The sequence below is a fragment of the Zootoca vivipara genome, chromosome 8, assembly GCF_963506605.1.
Source record: "Zootoca vivipara chromosome 8, rZooViv1.1, whole genome shotgun sequence".
NCBI classification, from domain to species: domain Eukaryota; kingdom Metazoa; phylum Chordata; class Lepidosauria; order Squamata; family Lacertidae; genus Zootoca; species Zootoca vivipara.
The window spans coordinates 26,223,294-26,238,083 of NC_083283.1; the positions used below are offsets into that span (position 1 = coordinate 26,223,294).

Consider the following 14,790-nt stretch of genomic DNA (forward strand, 5'->3'; position numbering starts at 1 on the left):
AATCCCACCGGCATCGAATGGAACAGCCAATGCTGTGAATCACTAAATCAGGCCAAGGCAGATCATTTACCATTTTCTTTTACTGCATTTTATGGCTACGAGTTAAACGATAAGGATGCGAGTCACACTACGTTTAGTAGTGAGTCCAACTTACATAAATACAAAAAAGTAGAAATTCCACAAGAACTCAAGATAGCCAAGTGGTAACATCCCCTCCTCATTTGAAACATCAAATGCAGTTTTCCTTTTGTGCAATCCAGGAAAATATGGTTTCACTTACCCACACTGATGTGGTGGGTAGTTGCAAGCCCCATATAACCTGTGTGTCAATTGCCTCCAGTCAATTTCATTCCATTTATCTTGGCTCTTGGCTCTCGGTAGCTCTCAACTATATCAAAAGTTTGCCCCTTCCTGCATAGCCGTTAAAGCACACATTGGCCGCTCATTTCAAATATTCTACACATTTCAGTACCATGGAATTATGCTGGTGCCAGTTCAAGATGCCACCTACCTTTTACCAGGCTCATTTCCCTACAGCAATTCAACTTGCATAGTTAGGGAGGCTGAAAGTCGCACAGGTTGTGTAAGACCTTTATGAGTTTTCATAACCTGATATGTGCTTCTGGAGGTTTCCCTTCCTGTCTTGTGGTTCCACCTAGTGGCCACTTTTGACTCAGAAGACCAAGAACAAATCCTTAGCCCAGGCATCCCCAAACTTCGGCCCTCCAGATGTTTTGGACTACAATTCCCATCTTCCCCGACCACTGGTCCTGTTAGCTAGGGATCATGGGAGTTGTAGGCCAAAACATCTGGAGGGCCGCAGTTTGGGGATGCCTGCCTTAGCACCTCTGGTTCAAAAGACTGCCTTAAGAAAAACAGAACTGGGGAAAACTTGAGATTATGGGAAGCTACTGCTATAGTCAGAGTGGACAATCCTGGGTCTAGAATGACCAATGGCCTCAACTCTAAATAAAAGACGTTTCATATGAATACAGCCAGTCCCAAAGAAGCACAATCCCTATCAATCTCTAGGGCAGAAGAGGGAAACCTGTTTCAGCTGAAGGTGCATATTCCCTGTGGAAGATACATACCTGTGGGTAGGCAGAGCCAGGGACAAAACAGGAGCAGCAATGCATGTAAAATTTACCTTAGTGCAGTAGGCTAGTTTTTACATACATCCCTCTATACCAGGCATAGGCAAACTCGGCTCTCCAAATGTTTTAGGACTACAACTCCCATCATCTCTAGCTAACAGGACCAGTGCTCAGGGATGATGGGAACTGAAGTCTCAAAACATCGGGAGGGCAGAGTTTGCCTGTGCCTGCTCTAGGAAAGCAAGAGGCATTGCCACAGTTCAAACATACATTCTGCAATAAAGCTGCTAGGCACATTTGCGAAGCTAAGCAGGGTCCAATATGGTTTCATTTTGGATGGGAGAACATGTACTGGGATTCCTGCATTGCAGGGGGGGCTCGACTGGATGACCCTCAGGGTCCGTTCCAATTCCACGATTCGAGAAGAGTGCAAAAGCAGGACAGGCGAGGGGTCTGACCCAGGAAGACTTCTGAAGGGCAGATACAGAGGTCTGGAGGGCTGCGTTTGGCTCCTGCCCATCTGTCAAATTTTGTGGAAAGATTAAGGATCTGGCCTGCCAACTAGAAAAGGTTCCACATACTTGTTCTATTGGTATAGCTGTTCCAGCTCTCGTGTGAGTTTCCCCCCAGTCATGCTTGACACAATTACTTGACTTCAAACTCTAAAATCAAAACTCAGGCAAGATAGGAGGCCTCATTCTAAACTGGCATGCTAAATGAAGGTTGTTTTTTTTAATATCACATACCAAACCAGCCCCCCCCCAAATGAAACCACACGTTATTGATGCTTATTTTAAAAGCATTTAATATTGTGCTGTATGTAAATTAAAATTGTTCGGCCTTGAAAACATATAAAAGTCAGTCAATTATTACTACCATTAGTGGAATTTATAGTGCTTGAATTTCTAAATAAAAATATAGTTTGAAAGAAAGTTATGAGCCTTTTGTTTTCCTTATCATTTCTTCCATCTTATTCCATTCTTCACTGGTAACCTATCATAGAAAATAAAACATTTTAGATGAGATACTAACTTCAGGTTTTTCCATCTTTGACATAATGGGCACAATCAAACCTATTTCCCCATTTAAATGAATGTGATTAAAAGCTTACTTTTGGCAGGATTGAACCCTAAACATATTATTTTCTGCATTTTTAATGTTCAGGTGTGAGTGCCAGTGCTTATGTTGTCAAAACAACATGATCCATGCACAAGAGGGAGGTATCAGAAGGGTGGGGGTGGGGAACTTACAAACTTTGTTAAAGGGGGGGGGAGAGAGATAGTGAAGACACAAATACCCTGAAAAAACTTCCCAATGAAAACTGAGCATTGTTTGGTGACATTGGAAGGCAGACATTGGTGACAAAAAGGCACAGAGCATGCTGCAACATTTTATTGCCGATCCGACTTGTAAGTTATTACCTTGCTTAGGGTATTAAACTCTCCTGCCATAGAGACGTATTCACCACCATCCATTCTAATGACCTGCAAGATGAATGGACATTTCCCCCCATTAAGCCACTCCAACAATAATTTGAACTGGTTTAAGCTGAACCAATATGCTAAGGAAACTTAGTATGGCCAAATAAAGTACCGTATTTTTCGCTCCATAGGATGCACCTAGTTTTTAGAGTAGGAAAACAAGAAAAGAAATATTTTGCTTTCTTGAGTTGTCCTAGGCATAGCAGCCAACTCCAAGAGGCCTAGGTGCCTTTGCTCCCCATTAAATATTTGAGGAAGCTTCTTTTGCAAGGTGGGAAAGCTCCATTTTTTTGAGGGTCAGCTCAAAGTTGTGCAGCTTTTTTTGCAAATGGGAAAAGCCCCGTTTTTTTGGGGGGGGGGAGTCAGCTAACAGTTGTGCATCTTTTTTGCAAAGGGGGAAAGCTCCATTTTTGAGGATCAGCTCAAAGCTGTTGAGCTTACCTTGCAAAGGGGAAAAATCCTGTTTTTATGGGGTTCAACTCACAGTTCTGCAGCTTCTCTAGGAAAGGAAAGGGACCCATTTCTACAGTTTCCAGACACATGTCGCTGAGGAAACAAGCAGCCTCTCTCTGCAGACAACAATTGAGGCCTGGGCAAGGGGCCTGGGCCGGGCTGGGAAGGGAGCTAGCTCCCTTATCTCCCTCCCTAATCTATTGCAATCAGCTGCTGTTTGGGTCCTTTCAACACTTTCTTTCCCTCTTGTTAGCCTTTAGCTCTTTCTAAAAAAAAAAAGCACGATCTGCCTTTCGCCCCTGGGCAATTCGGCTCCAGGGACCACGCATTCGCTCCATAAGACACACAGACATTTCCTCTTTTTAGGAGGAAAAAAGTGCATCTTATGGAGCGAAAAATATGGTACTTTTAAGACATTAATGCTCTCTACTTAGTAAAAACATAATGGAAAGCATTATTCAACAGAACTAGTTATGCTAGAATATGCACAAACTGCTTTCCCCATCAACTAAAGCCACAAATAATTTTAAAGAAGTCAAAGGAGTACTTTGCGTGGTGAATTTGCATGGAACTTGTCTAGCCCCAAAGAAAGCATTTAGCCCCCTCTAATGGGACAAGGTGGAAATGGCTTCTGGATCACAATATTCTAGCATCAGTAGCAATGAGTTTTGGGGACCCCTAGCAACTAGAATGATAACTTACTGCTCCGTTAATCCAACTTGCATAATCACTACAGAGGTAGGTGGCAAGATTGGCAATCTCTTCTATTGTTCCCAGGCGTCCACAAGGAATTCTTTGGATCATTTCTTTCTCAAACACACCTGTTGGGTCCAAACGGCTGAAAGCTCCCTAAAGAAAATTATCAAGAAAAACTATTGCTTTCGGAACTCTGCTAGAGGCCAACAATCAAGGGTAAAAGCGTAAAGGTAAAATGACCATGTAGTGCAGATCAAGTGGAGAAATAATGTGGGCAACTCTAATAAGACTTGTATCTACTAAATGTCATACATTTCGCCGAGGCAACCATATCACTCAGAAAAATACTCCTTAAGGTAAAGGTAAAGGTACCATTAGGTCCAGTTGTAACTGACTCTGGGGTTGCGGCACTCATCTCGCATTATTGGCCAAGGGAGCCGGTGTACAGCTTCTGGGTCATGTGGCCAGCATGACTAAGCCGCTTCTGGCGAACCAGAGCAGTGCACGGAAACGCCATTTACCTTCCCGCTTGGAGCGGTACCTATTTATCTACTTGCACTTTGAGGTGCTTTCGAACTGCTAGGTTGGCAGGAGCTGGGGATTCGAACTGCCGACCTTCTGATTGGCAAGCCCTAGGCTGTGGTTTCTCCTTAATGAGCCAGAAAACAACAACACAAAAAACCTATGTTAGATATGTATAACGTGTAAGTTAGATAATAACTGGGGTAAGTAGATAATAATTTATGCCATTAGATTATCTATGTTAATAAATATTTATTATTATAAATTGCATCTATAGGATAATTTTCATTTTTGTAATAGGTATGTTATTTTACGTATTGACATATATTTATTATATTCTATTTAGGGACGTGGGTGCCGCTGTGGTCTAAACCACTGTGTCTCTTGGGCTTTCTGTTCAAAAGGTTGGCGGTTTCAATCCCCGTGACAGGGTGAGCTCCCATTGCTTTGCACCAACTCTTGAGAAGTTAGCAGTTCAAAAGCACGCAGGGCAAGTAGATAAATAGGTACCACTGCGGTGGGAAGGTAAACAGCGTTTTCGTGCGCTCTGGTTTCTGTCACAGAGTTCTGTTGAGCCAGAAGCTTGTTTAGTCATGCTGGCCACATGACCCAGAAAGCTGTCTGCGGACAAACACCGGCTCCCTCGACCTTAAAGTGAGATGAGCGCCGCAACCCCAGTCGCCTTTGACTGGACTTAACCGTCTGGGGGTCCTTTGCCTTTTTTTATACCTATTATGTTCTATTTATTATGCTACGTTGTAAACTGTCCTGTGGCCTTTGATGAAGAGTGGTATATAATTTTACAAAGTTGTTGTTTTAAAGAGAGAATGAAGATGGATAATGATTCTATGTGCTTCCAAGTTCTATTTAAACCAGTATTTATTTGCATCTCTCCTTTTCACAAAATGGTGCTCAAGGCAGCTATGAGATCTGTCTCAAGTAGAACTGAATTTAGGCTCAGAGAACCAGTCACTAAAGTCAATCTGATGTCTAGGCCAATTATTTAATGACTACAAACATGGTCGTGTACCTTAGTCTTTATTGGGCCTGGTTGAATCACATTGAATCTCATGCCATATTTACCCCATTCCGCTGCAAGAGACCTAGAAATTCATTAAGAGACTTTGTAAGTATTCGGCATATAAAGAGGATTAGAAGAAAGAAAGAAAAAATACATCTTGGCTTACGCACTAGGTTTTCTGTTCATAAGTCCCAATGGAGAAGAACTACACACATAGAGAAAACACTTTCCCAAAAATCGGGGAAAATAAGGAGAAAGTGAATAGGAAAGAAGGAACTCTGATGGGATAGACAAATGAAGCAGCTTCAGGGGGTGCTGAGGTAACATGAAATGAGGTTTCCCCTAGGGCAAAGGTTGTTCTTCTGTGCTGTAACTCTACCCTGTTTGTGGGCTACGTCCACTGAGGATAATGCAGGAATTCCTGTAGGTTATGAATCACGTGGATCTGTTTTAATCATAGTTCAAAAACAGAGCAACACGTGACCATATGCAACCATGCAATATCAACTCTTTATACAGTGGTGCCTCGCAAGACGAATTCAATTCGTTCCACGAATCAATTCGACTTGCGAATCGCATTGCGAATGCATTGAAATTTCTTTTTTTGCCGATTCGCAAGACGAATTTTTCACAAAATGAATTTGTCTTGCGAGTTACCATCAGATCGCAAGACGCATTCGTTTTGCGAAAAATTCTTCTTGCAGGGCGTTCGTCTTGCGAGGTACCACTGTAATATCAACAGAACAAAAACTAAACATGTATGAACAATGTAAACAACTCTTGAAAGATTCTCTTCAAAACCTAAACAATAAATTAGGATTCAATTGAGTCTCTGAAAGTCTCTGCTGGTCATAAATCAAGGAAATATGGCAAAAAGTCAATCATCGAAAACCAAGTGGAAAGATGAGTATAGTGTTCCAACGATGCTGAAGTGGTTAATAAACTGTCATGATGTACAGTGTTTCTGGATATAGTGCAGTTTCGTAATTACTTCTTCAGCACAGTAATGGGTAGTAGAAGTGTTTTCATAGACCCATCTCTTACAAGGATAAATACATACTGAGGAACAGTGCTCATAAATCTATGTAGTCACTTTTTTATTTATATTATATTTATCCAAATTTTTATAGGTGCTTTAATAGTCTCCAGGATAATAAGATATTTCATAAAATTGGAGCCTAATTTAGTCCACCCTAGAAGAGGTTCAAAGAAGCTATATTCGAGAATAGCCCAATTGGGATTCCTGCCAACTCTCCAATAATTAGTCTTACTCAGCAGGGGGAACCAAATTTTGTTCTTGCACAGGGAACTGAAAGGCCAAAGTCCGCCCCTGATTCAAGCAGTTTGGGGAATGCATTCGACATTGGGGAATGTGACTCTGGTCATTTGGCTGCTTTTGATACCTCTGACCATAGTATCCTCTTGGACTGCCTAGGCAGAATGGGTATTGGGGTTAATATTTTATCCTACCCTACATACGGGGTCATGTCCAGAAAGCAACATTGGGAGACTGTTTCAGCACCACGGTCCTTGTACTATGGTCTACAGCAGGGTACAATCTTGTCCACAATGCTGTGAGTGTCTGGAGGCGGTTGGAGGATGGATGGTGGCTAACAGATTGAAATTGAATCCTGACAAGACGGAAGTACTGTTCTTGGGGGATAGGAGGCCGGCAGGTGTAGAGGACTCCCTGGTCCTGAATGGGCTAACTGTGCCCCTGAAGGACCAGGTGCGCAGCCTGGGAGTCATTTTGCACTCACAGCTGTCCATGGAGGCGCAGGTCAATTCTGTGTCTAGGGCAGCTGTTTACCAGCTCCATCTGGTACGTAGGCTGAGACCCTACCTGCCAGCAGACTGTCTTGACAGAGTGGTGCATGTTCTGGTTATCTACCGTTTGGACTACTGCAATGCGCTTTACGTGGGGCTACCTTTGAAGGTGACCCAGAAACTGCAATTAATCTAGAATGCAACGGCTAGACTGGTGACTGGGAGCGGCCGCCGACACCACATAACACCGGTCTTGAAAGACCTACATTGGCTCCCAGTACGTTTCTGAGCACAATTCAAAGTGTTGGTGCTGACCTTTAAAGCCCTAAACGGCCTTGGTCCAGTATACCTGAAGGAGCGTCTCCACCCCCATCGTTCTGCCTGGACACTGAGGTCCAGCGCCGAGGGCCTTCTGGCGGTTCCCTCGCTACGAGAAGCCAAGCCACAGGGAACTAGGCAGAGGGCCTTCTCGGCCTGTGGGACGCCCCCCCCACCAGATGTCAAAGAGAAAAACAACTACCAGACTTTTAGGAGACATCTGAAGGCAGCCCTGTTTAGGGAAGCTTTTAATGTTTAATAGAATATTGTATTTTAATGTCTGTTGGAAGCCACCCAGAGTAGCTGGGGAAACCCAGCCAGATGGGCGGGGTATAAATAATAATAAATAAATTATTATTATTATTATTATTATTATTATTATTATTATTATTATTATTATTACATCTATATGAAGCCATCCGGATTTGAACTTCCGGCACCTACTGAATAATTTGTTTACTCCAGCAGGCATTTTAACTGAAGCCTGATTTTATAGTTCTAACCACTGTTAGCCTCCCTTTTTTGTATTGTATGCCTTGTAAAACATTTTGAGGTTACTGTGGTTAAACGGTATATGATTTGTTAAAATAAAATAAAAACCCAATGAAATATGAATTTGTTGAATACACCAGAATAGCAAACAGCCGCTTCTCAATCCAATTCTGTCACTTTTGGGTTGGTCTATTTCAGCCTTAAGAGAGTTTTGTGTGTGTGTGTGTGTGTGTGTGTGTGTGTGTGTGTGTGTGTATAGATTACTTACTTGCACAGGCCTTCAACGCCGGCTTTGGCAGAAGCGCTTGGCGACACAAACCCAGACCCACTTTCTGCATAAATTGTGGTGATGGCTAGAAAGGCTGCTCCTGGAAGATGCAATATTTTTTTTTAAAAAAAAAATAATTATATGTATTGCTCTCCTTTCCAGATTATCAATTTCCTAAAACAGGTCAAATCAATGAAGGAGAGACAGAGAGGCAGTGGAGGTTGGACTCTACAATTCTATAATTTTAAGAAAATAAAGCTTGAGGTTTTCAGGGTTCTAAGAAGGCTCCACACACACCCCACCCCCATAATCTATTTTTTGTCCAAAATGGTATTCAGTAAGAAAAGGACAAGCTCTATCAATCTCAATTTACCTTTTCGTGCTTTAATCAGTTCTTTTCCAATTCCCAGAGTTATATAGGCAGTACCGTTAAGAACAATATCTGTGATTGTCCTCCACGCATTTGGAGAAAGGCGTTCAGAAGGAGATACAAAATTTCCAGCTGCATTGTTTATTATAACCTGAAAGGGAGAAAGAAAGCTTAAATATTTGCCGAAATAGGTCTTCTGCACGTTTAAGATACTTGGTGGTGGTTTCAGAAATTCCAGGAGAATTTTTACATAAAAAAGAGAGGGGCCCAGTTCACACATGATTTAGCACAAATGACAAGAGTGCAGGTTCCTGGAGGGAAGATCAAAGCCATACTGCTCATTCCCTGGTCCTGCTGCCACCCCACTGCTTGAGGCTAAGGCATGGTTTGCCTCTATGCTAGAACTGAACCAAGGCTCGCGGTTTGTCTGGAGCAAGACAAACGACGAGCCTGGGTTCAGATGTAAAGCTAATCCAAATTGTGGCTTAACATCAGCTAGGGAGGCAGCAGCAGGAGTGGGGGGCGCAGTGCTTCAGGTGACAATTTCAGTCTAGGAAACCATATCTTGGTTCATGTATGCTGAGCCATGGTTTGGCTTAAAGGTACAGTGGTGCCCTGACTCACTTAATTTAATCCGTTCCGAAGGCACCTTCGTAGGTCGAAAAATTCGTAAGTCGAAAAGCGCCACTGGAAACGCGATTTCCCGTAGGAATGCATTGGAAACGGAAAAATTCGTAAGTTGAAGCAACCCCATCTAAAAATTCGTAAGTCGAAAAAACCCTATCTAAAACCACCGCGGTTTCCGTTCGGATGTTGAGAAATTCATAAGCGTGTGGCCATTTGCCCCATTCGTAAGTCGAAAAATTCGGTTGTTGAGTCGTTCGTAAGTCGAGGTACCACTGTACACACACTCTGAGTCAGAATAACCTACCAGCACCTTTTGCAAAAGCAAAAGATCAGCAGTGCAGAGAAAAAAACAAGTGACCATTTTGGTTTTAAAAGCTTTTGCATCAATTCCAGTATGTGTTCCAACCAACCAAGCAATGCCAGTCAACCACAGTTGTCCTCTTGAGTTTAACTCACAAGACATGAACAAATAGATGGTGACTTTATCTTACTGCCCTTTGGCCAGTAAGAAGTATATGAGAGCAGTGGAACCCTCCATTAAAGAAAAATATATCTCCTATCCACTGCTTTCAAAACTTTTAACAAGCCAATTCTGACAGCTTTGTGATGCAAGTTGGAGCTGCAGCAAAATGTTGAAGCGGTGAGCGCTCTCATGTGGAGCTCCAGGCAACCAGCCACACCTTCTTCCAGGGTAGTCCAATCTATTTGCCTTCACAACTGTCAGTGAGCACTGTGTGGCCACTGAGCATGCTCAGTCCTCACTGGGATGTGGGAGAGGCTGGAGGTTCATGTGTGCACACTAGTGCCCATCCCAGTTACATCAAGGTCATGTCGACACCAGGCAGTTAAAGTACACAGCTTTCTTAAAATACTGCTGTGACCTATTCCCATGGATTTTGTTCTATGGGTAGATTCAAGTGAACATTACTTTTGAAAATATTAAAATCCTTCAGAATCCTTTTCAATTCATTAGCTCGCTTACATTTAGGTTTTTTAAAAAAATGCACACTGGGTTGGATTTTTCCAGTAATGATTAATTAAAGTTTTGAATTAGGATACTCACACTGGGATGTCCAGCCACGTCAATTGACTGAGAAATTGCATTGCTAACAGATGCTGGATCTCTCACATCGCACTGAACTGCGTGGACCTGTGTAATAAACTATTATCAATATATCCACTACCAGCAGCAGAAAAGAAAAAGAAAGAATTAAATATATTCTTACATACATAAAATCCCATGACTGAATGTACCATTAATAACATTTGTTATTTAACAATACCTTATTTCCCGTTTTAGAAGAAATTTCTTCTGCGGTTTGTTTCAATACATCAAGTCTCCTATAAATAATTACACATTACGGTTGAGTTTCCATTACAGCCATAAACCTCTGGGGTGTCTTTCTTAGCATTTTGGTAAAAGCTTAGCGGTGATTCCATGTGTGATGTGGCAGACTGACAATGAAGAGCTTTGTCCAATGCTAGTCCTATTCACAGCAAACTGGCTGAGATTAATGGATCTAAGTTATTAATGTTCATTAATTTCAGTGGGTTTACTCTGAGTAGGACTAGCATTGGACGCAACCTAGTAAGTTTATATTTCAGACTGAAGTTGCTGTAGTGGAATGATATTCTACACATTCAAATCAAAACACCTGATATAACCGATAACGTAAATTAATAATACTCAACTCAATATAATAATAACAGGAACATATCGTACAGATTCAAGCTGTAATGTATGAAATAAAATATCGTACAGATTCAAATATCGTACAGATTCAATAAAATATCGTACAGATTCAAGCTTACTTCAATTTTCATTTTGTACTTTCTGGGTTTTCGACATGATTATGATTTGATCTGTCTTTGTTTTGTTATTTGCCTACATACATTCCACTATATCCCAGGAGCATTTAACATCTATGGCGATTTTACAATTTTTTAAAAAGAATTTTTATTCCTTTTTGTTCCTTCAAAATCCTTGGATGAAGATGAGTGTTTTGCCTCTCTCAATATTATATCATTAAACAGAAACAAAAAGTATGGTTTAATGATATTTTCCTATACACATAAAAATGTAAGGATGTCATTGCACAGCCCTTATTGGAGGATTCGTATTGCCTAAGGCAGGGGTGGCCAACTCCTGAGAGACTGCGATCTACTTTCAAAATTATAATCTGGCAGTGATCTACCACCGTTTTGGGGGGTTCAGGTAAAAGTTGTTGAGCTTTTTGGGGGGAGGGGAAATGCCCCGTTTTTTAGGGGTTCAGGTCAAAGGTCCTTTGATGTTTTTTGGGGGAGGGAAAATTTTCAGTTTTGAGCAACAGAAGATGATGCAGGTCACCATTGGGGGTGGGGGTGGGGCGTTGTGGCACAAAAAGAGAGGGGAGGAGGCGTTGACATGGGAGTGAATATGAAAACAAGGGAGCAAAGTGGAGCTAACTCATTCTTATGAATTTAGGTCAGTCATGTTTTTGGACACAGTCATACTTATTTAGGTAAACAAACCCCCCCAAAGGGCCCCCCAGAACAAAAATCCACTACTGAGTCTTGGTGTGGTTGTCTGAATGGTCCCTCAGTGTCCATTCACAACACAGTGCTCAGTGAACTTGGATTTCTCAAATATAGCCTAATGGCTTTAAAAAAATCAGAAGAATCCATTGCGCAATCCTAGGGTTGCATCCCACGAAGTTAAAATGAATGGGCCTAAGTTACCTTAGAGACATTAGTTTCAACAGGTCTACTCTGAGTAGGACTAACATGTCTACCCTAAATGTGTTTGCTTCCTCCCTGTGATCAGCGGGTCTTACTGCCAAGTAAGTGTGCGGAGAACTCCATACGGAGAGCTGTACTCTCAATTTTAAAAGACTACATCATGTAAAATGCAAAAGATGCTCTTACCGGCTTGCTATAACACACTCTGCTCCCAAAGCAGAAAGAGCAGCCGTCATCCCTTTTCCAAGGCCAGTGCCACCTCCTGTGATAAAGGCCACTTTGCCATGAAAAGTATCCGATGGCAGCATCACTTTCTGAAGAGGTGCAAAGGCACAATCAGCTTGATACATCACTTTTGTTCCATGGCTTAAAAGCTGAAAAGGGGAAAGGAGATAATTTACTATGTTATACAGGTTAATAAAACCTAGATGATTCTCAACTATAAAGCTGTGGGTATAGTTATATCTTTTTTAAAAAAAAAAAAACCATTGCTGTGAATACCAATAGCAATACTTAACAACTGTGTATAGCACTTACAAGTTGAAAACTTTATGTGCCTTAAAGGTAAAGGGACCCCTGACCATTAGGTCCAGTCGTGACCGACTCTGGGGTTGCGCGCTCATCTCGCATTATTGGCCGAGGGAGCCGGCGTATAGCTTCCAGGTCATGTGGCCAGCATGAGAAAGCCACTTCTGGCAAACCAGAGCAGCACATGGAAACGCTGTTTACCTTCCCGCTGTTTATCTACTTGCATTTTGATGTGCTTTCGAACTGCTAGGTTGGCAGGAGCTGGGACCAAGCAACGGGAGCTCACCCCGTCACAGGGATTCGAACCGCTGACCTTCTGATCAGCAAGCCCTAGGCTCAGTGGTTTAACCCACAGCGCCACCTGGGTCCATTATGTGCATTATCTAATTGTAAACTTTACAGCATGAGTGAAGAATTGGCTCTGGCTAGCAGACCAGATCCTTAATCTCCTCCATGTCACCCTACCCATGGGATAAGTTTGAAGTAAGGAAGCCTGGGGGGGGTGTTAATTAGTGCTGTGCTGCAGAGATTATCCACAACTACATTATATCAACCCTGGAAAGTAAATCTGATTTATTTATAAAAGACCCTTCTGCATCAGGCCTAAGGCCCATCTGTTCTCACAGTGGGCAATCGGCCCATGGGAAGCTCACAAGCAGAACCTGAGCACAACAGCACTAGCCCTACTGGCAATTTCCCCATACTGTGGGGGGAGAATTGACCTGAGAGTTGCTTGCCTAAGGCCGGCTAGTGAGCTTCTCTCTTAACCATACAAAAAAAATCTTACCCAGCCCATTTGAGTGAATGCTGGACATTCATGCCATCTCACATTTGATAACAGTTTAAGAAAACAACTTTTTAAAGAAAACTTGTCATTCTCAAACACCGGGTTCAAAGTTCACATTCATGCAGCTTGATCTTATCTCCATTTAGAGCACAGGCAAATAGCTCTGGGTTGGCCAATGAGTCTCTTAACTGAGCTCAGTAAACTGTTCAAAGCATGTGGACTTCAGTATAGATACAATTCCCACTGAAACCAATGGAGACCATTACAATGAGCTCCGGACTCTGGAAAAGTACTGAGCAAATGCCAGTTAAGCAACCTCTTATTTACCCACAACGGGTGGGTTACAAAAAGCTGCTTTTGCCTGCATAAAGAGCTTTTGCTACTGCGGAATTTTGGGATGAAAATCTGAGCAGCTGATACCCTGCCTCCTAAACACGGCAGAATGGCAGTGGTGGCATTACAGTTCTCTGTTGCTAGTACATCTGCTGATAAGTGGATTAATTTTGGCATGATCCTGTGAATGAATGTATTTTTCAGCACCTTTAAAGGCTGTCCTGTTTTATGCTGTCCCACCATTATTATTATTTTACATTTTACCTTTAGTTAAATAATTAAGATACGGATATATAGATACACACACAGAGGAATCAATTCCTAGGGGCAGAAATGTGAGGGTAATTCCAATTTAAATAGGGTCGTGCTATGGTCCATGGGGTCACGAAGAGTCGGACACGACTAAACGACTAAACGACAACAACAACAACAATGTGTGTAATGTCATGTGATCAATTATGCGGAGTGGGGTTTACCTGCCCCCCCTATTTTATTGAAGTTGGCACCCCTGCACACACACACACACAGACAGCGCCTTGCAAGCAGAAAACTAGCAGAGCCAGGGAGAGGAGTGGTCTTTCTATGTACGGGGAAGATTTGCTACTCCATCAGTCAGATGCATAAACAAATCACATACTGTATAGCTTAAAGGCAGGTGTTTCGCAAATTTACACCACTTATTTCCGTCGGGAAGTGCGGCAAAGTTCCAGCGTATGCATATCCAGGCGGAGCACAGAGCACCTTACCCGCACAGGTGAAGGAAGCAGCCGCGGGACTAGCCTGGCCCGCACTCCGCACGACACACGCAGCACCGCCGCCAACGCCATCTTCCCCCCACCCTTCTGAGTCCTGTCCGAAGAGGGCGTTCCGCTAGGCCCCGCCCTCTCAAAGACGTCAGAGTTGGAAGGAGCAGCTGAAGGGCTGGGCTCGACGGAACGCGCACGCTTCGGCCACGCCCCTTCGGCAGAGAAGCCACGCCCCACCTCGCTTGGAAAAATTGAACGGCCACTGCGCCGATCCATTTATTGCTCGCAGGTTTATCAATGAGCTTGAAATGATCTAGAGCTGCTTCCCCTCCAATCCCCGAGTCAGCAATCCAACCTTTTCAAGCAAGCAGGCGCAGAAGTGGCCGCGTCTCAACTATTTTCCTACTTCTGCTCTCTTAAGAACTAGCCCAGGCATCCCCAAACTTCGGCCCTCCAGATGTTTTGGACTACAATTCCCATCTTCCCTGACCACTGGTCCTGTTAGCTAGGAATCATGGGAGTTGTAGGCTAAAACATCTGGAGGGCCGCAGTTTGGGAATGCATGAACT

General features: G+C 42.9%; 1 protein-coding gene across 1 annotated transcript; it reads right to left on the reverse strand.

Moving 5' to 3' along the window:
• Positions 1 to 1,881: 1,881 nt before the first annotated feature.
• DECR1 (2,4-dienoyl-CoA reductase 1) lies at positions 1,882 to 14,740 on the reverse strand. Its single transcript, XM_035126016.2, has 10 exons — positions 14,222 to 14,740; positions 12,014 to 12,201; positions 10,393 to 10,450; positions 10,173 to 10,259; positions 8,486 to 8,633; positions 8,113 to 8,212; positions 5,277 to 5,349; positions 3,731 to 3,877; positions 2,516 to 2,578; positions 1,882 to 2,087 (listed from the first exon to the last, which is right to left on the reverse strand). The coding sequence occupies exons 1-10, from the start codon at positions 14,495 to 14,497 to the stop codon at positions 2,028 to 2,030; spliced, it is 1,200 nt and encodes a 399-aa protein (XP_034981907.1). The 5' UTR covers positions 14,498 to 14,740; the 3' UTR covers positions 1,882 to 2,027.
• Positions 14,741 to 14,790: the final 50 nt, after the last annotated feature.

Excerpts from the sequence above, each read along its gene's own strand:
- DECR1 (XM_035126016.2), bottom strand. The coding sequence starts at position 14,497 with ATGGATCGGCGCAGTGGCCGTTCAATTTTTCCAAGCGAGGTGGGGCGT. Across the intron at positions 10,451-12,013 it reads GAGTGTGTTATAGCAAGCCG|GAGACTTGATGTATTGAAAC; the intron begins GTAAGAGCATCT and ends AATTATTTATAG. Across the intron at positions 3,878-5,276 it reads CAGGCCCAATAAAGACTAAG|GGAGCTTTCAGCCGTTTGGA; the intron begins GTACACGACCAT and ends AATTTTCTTTAG.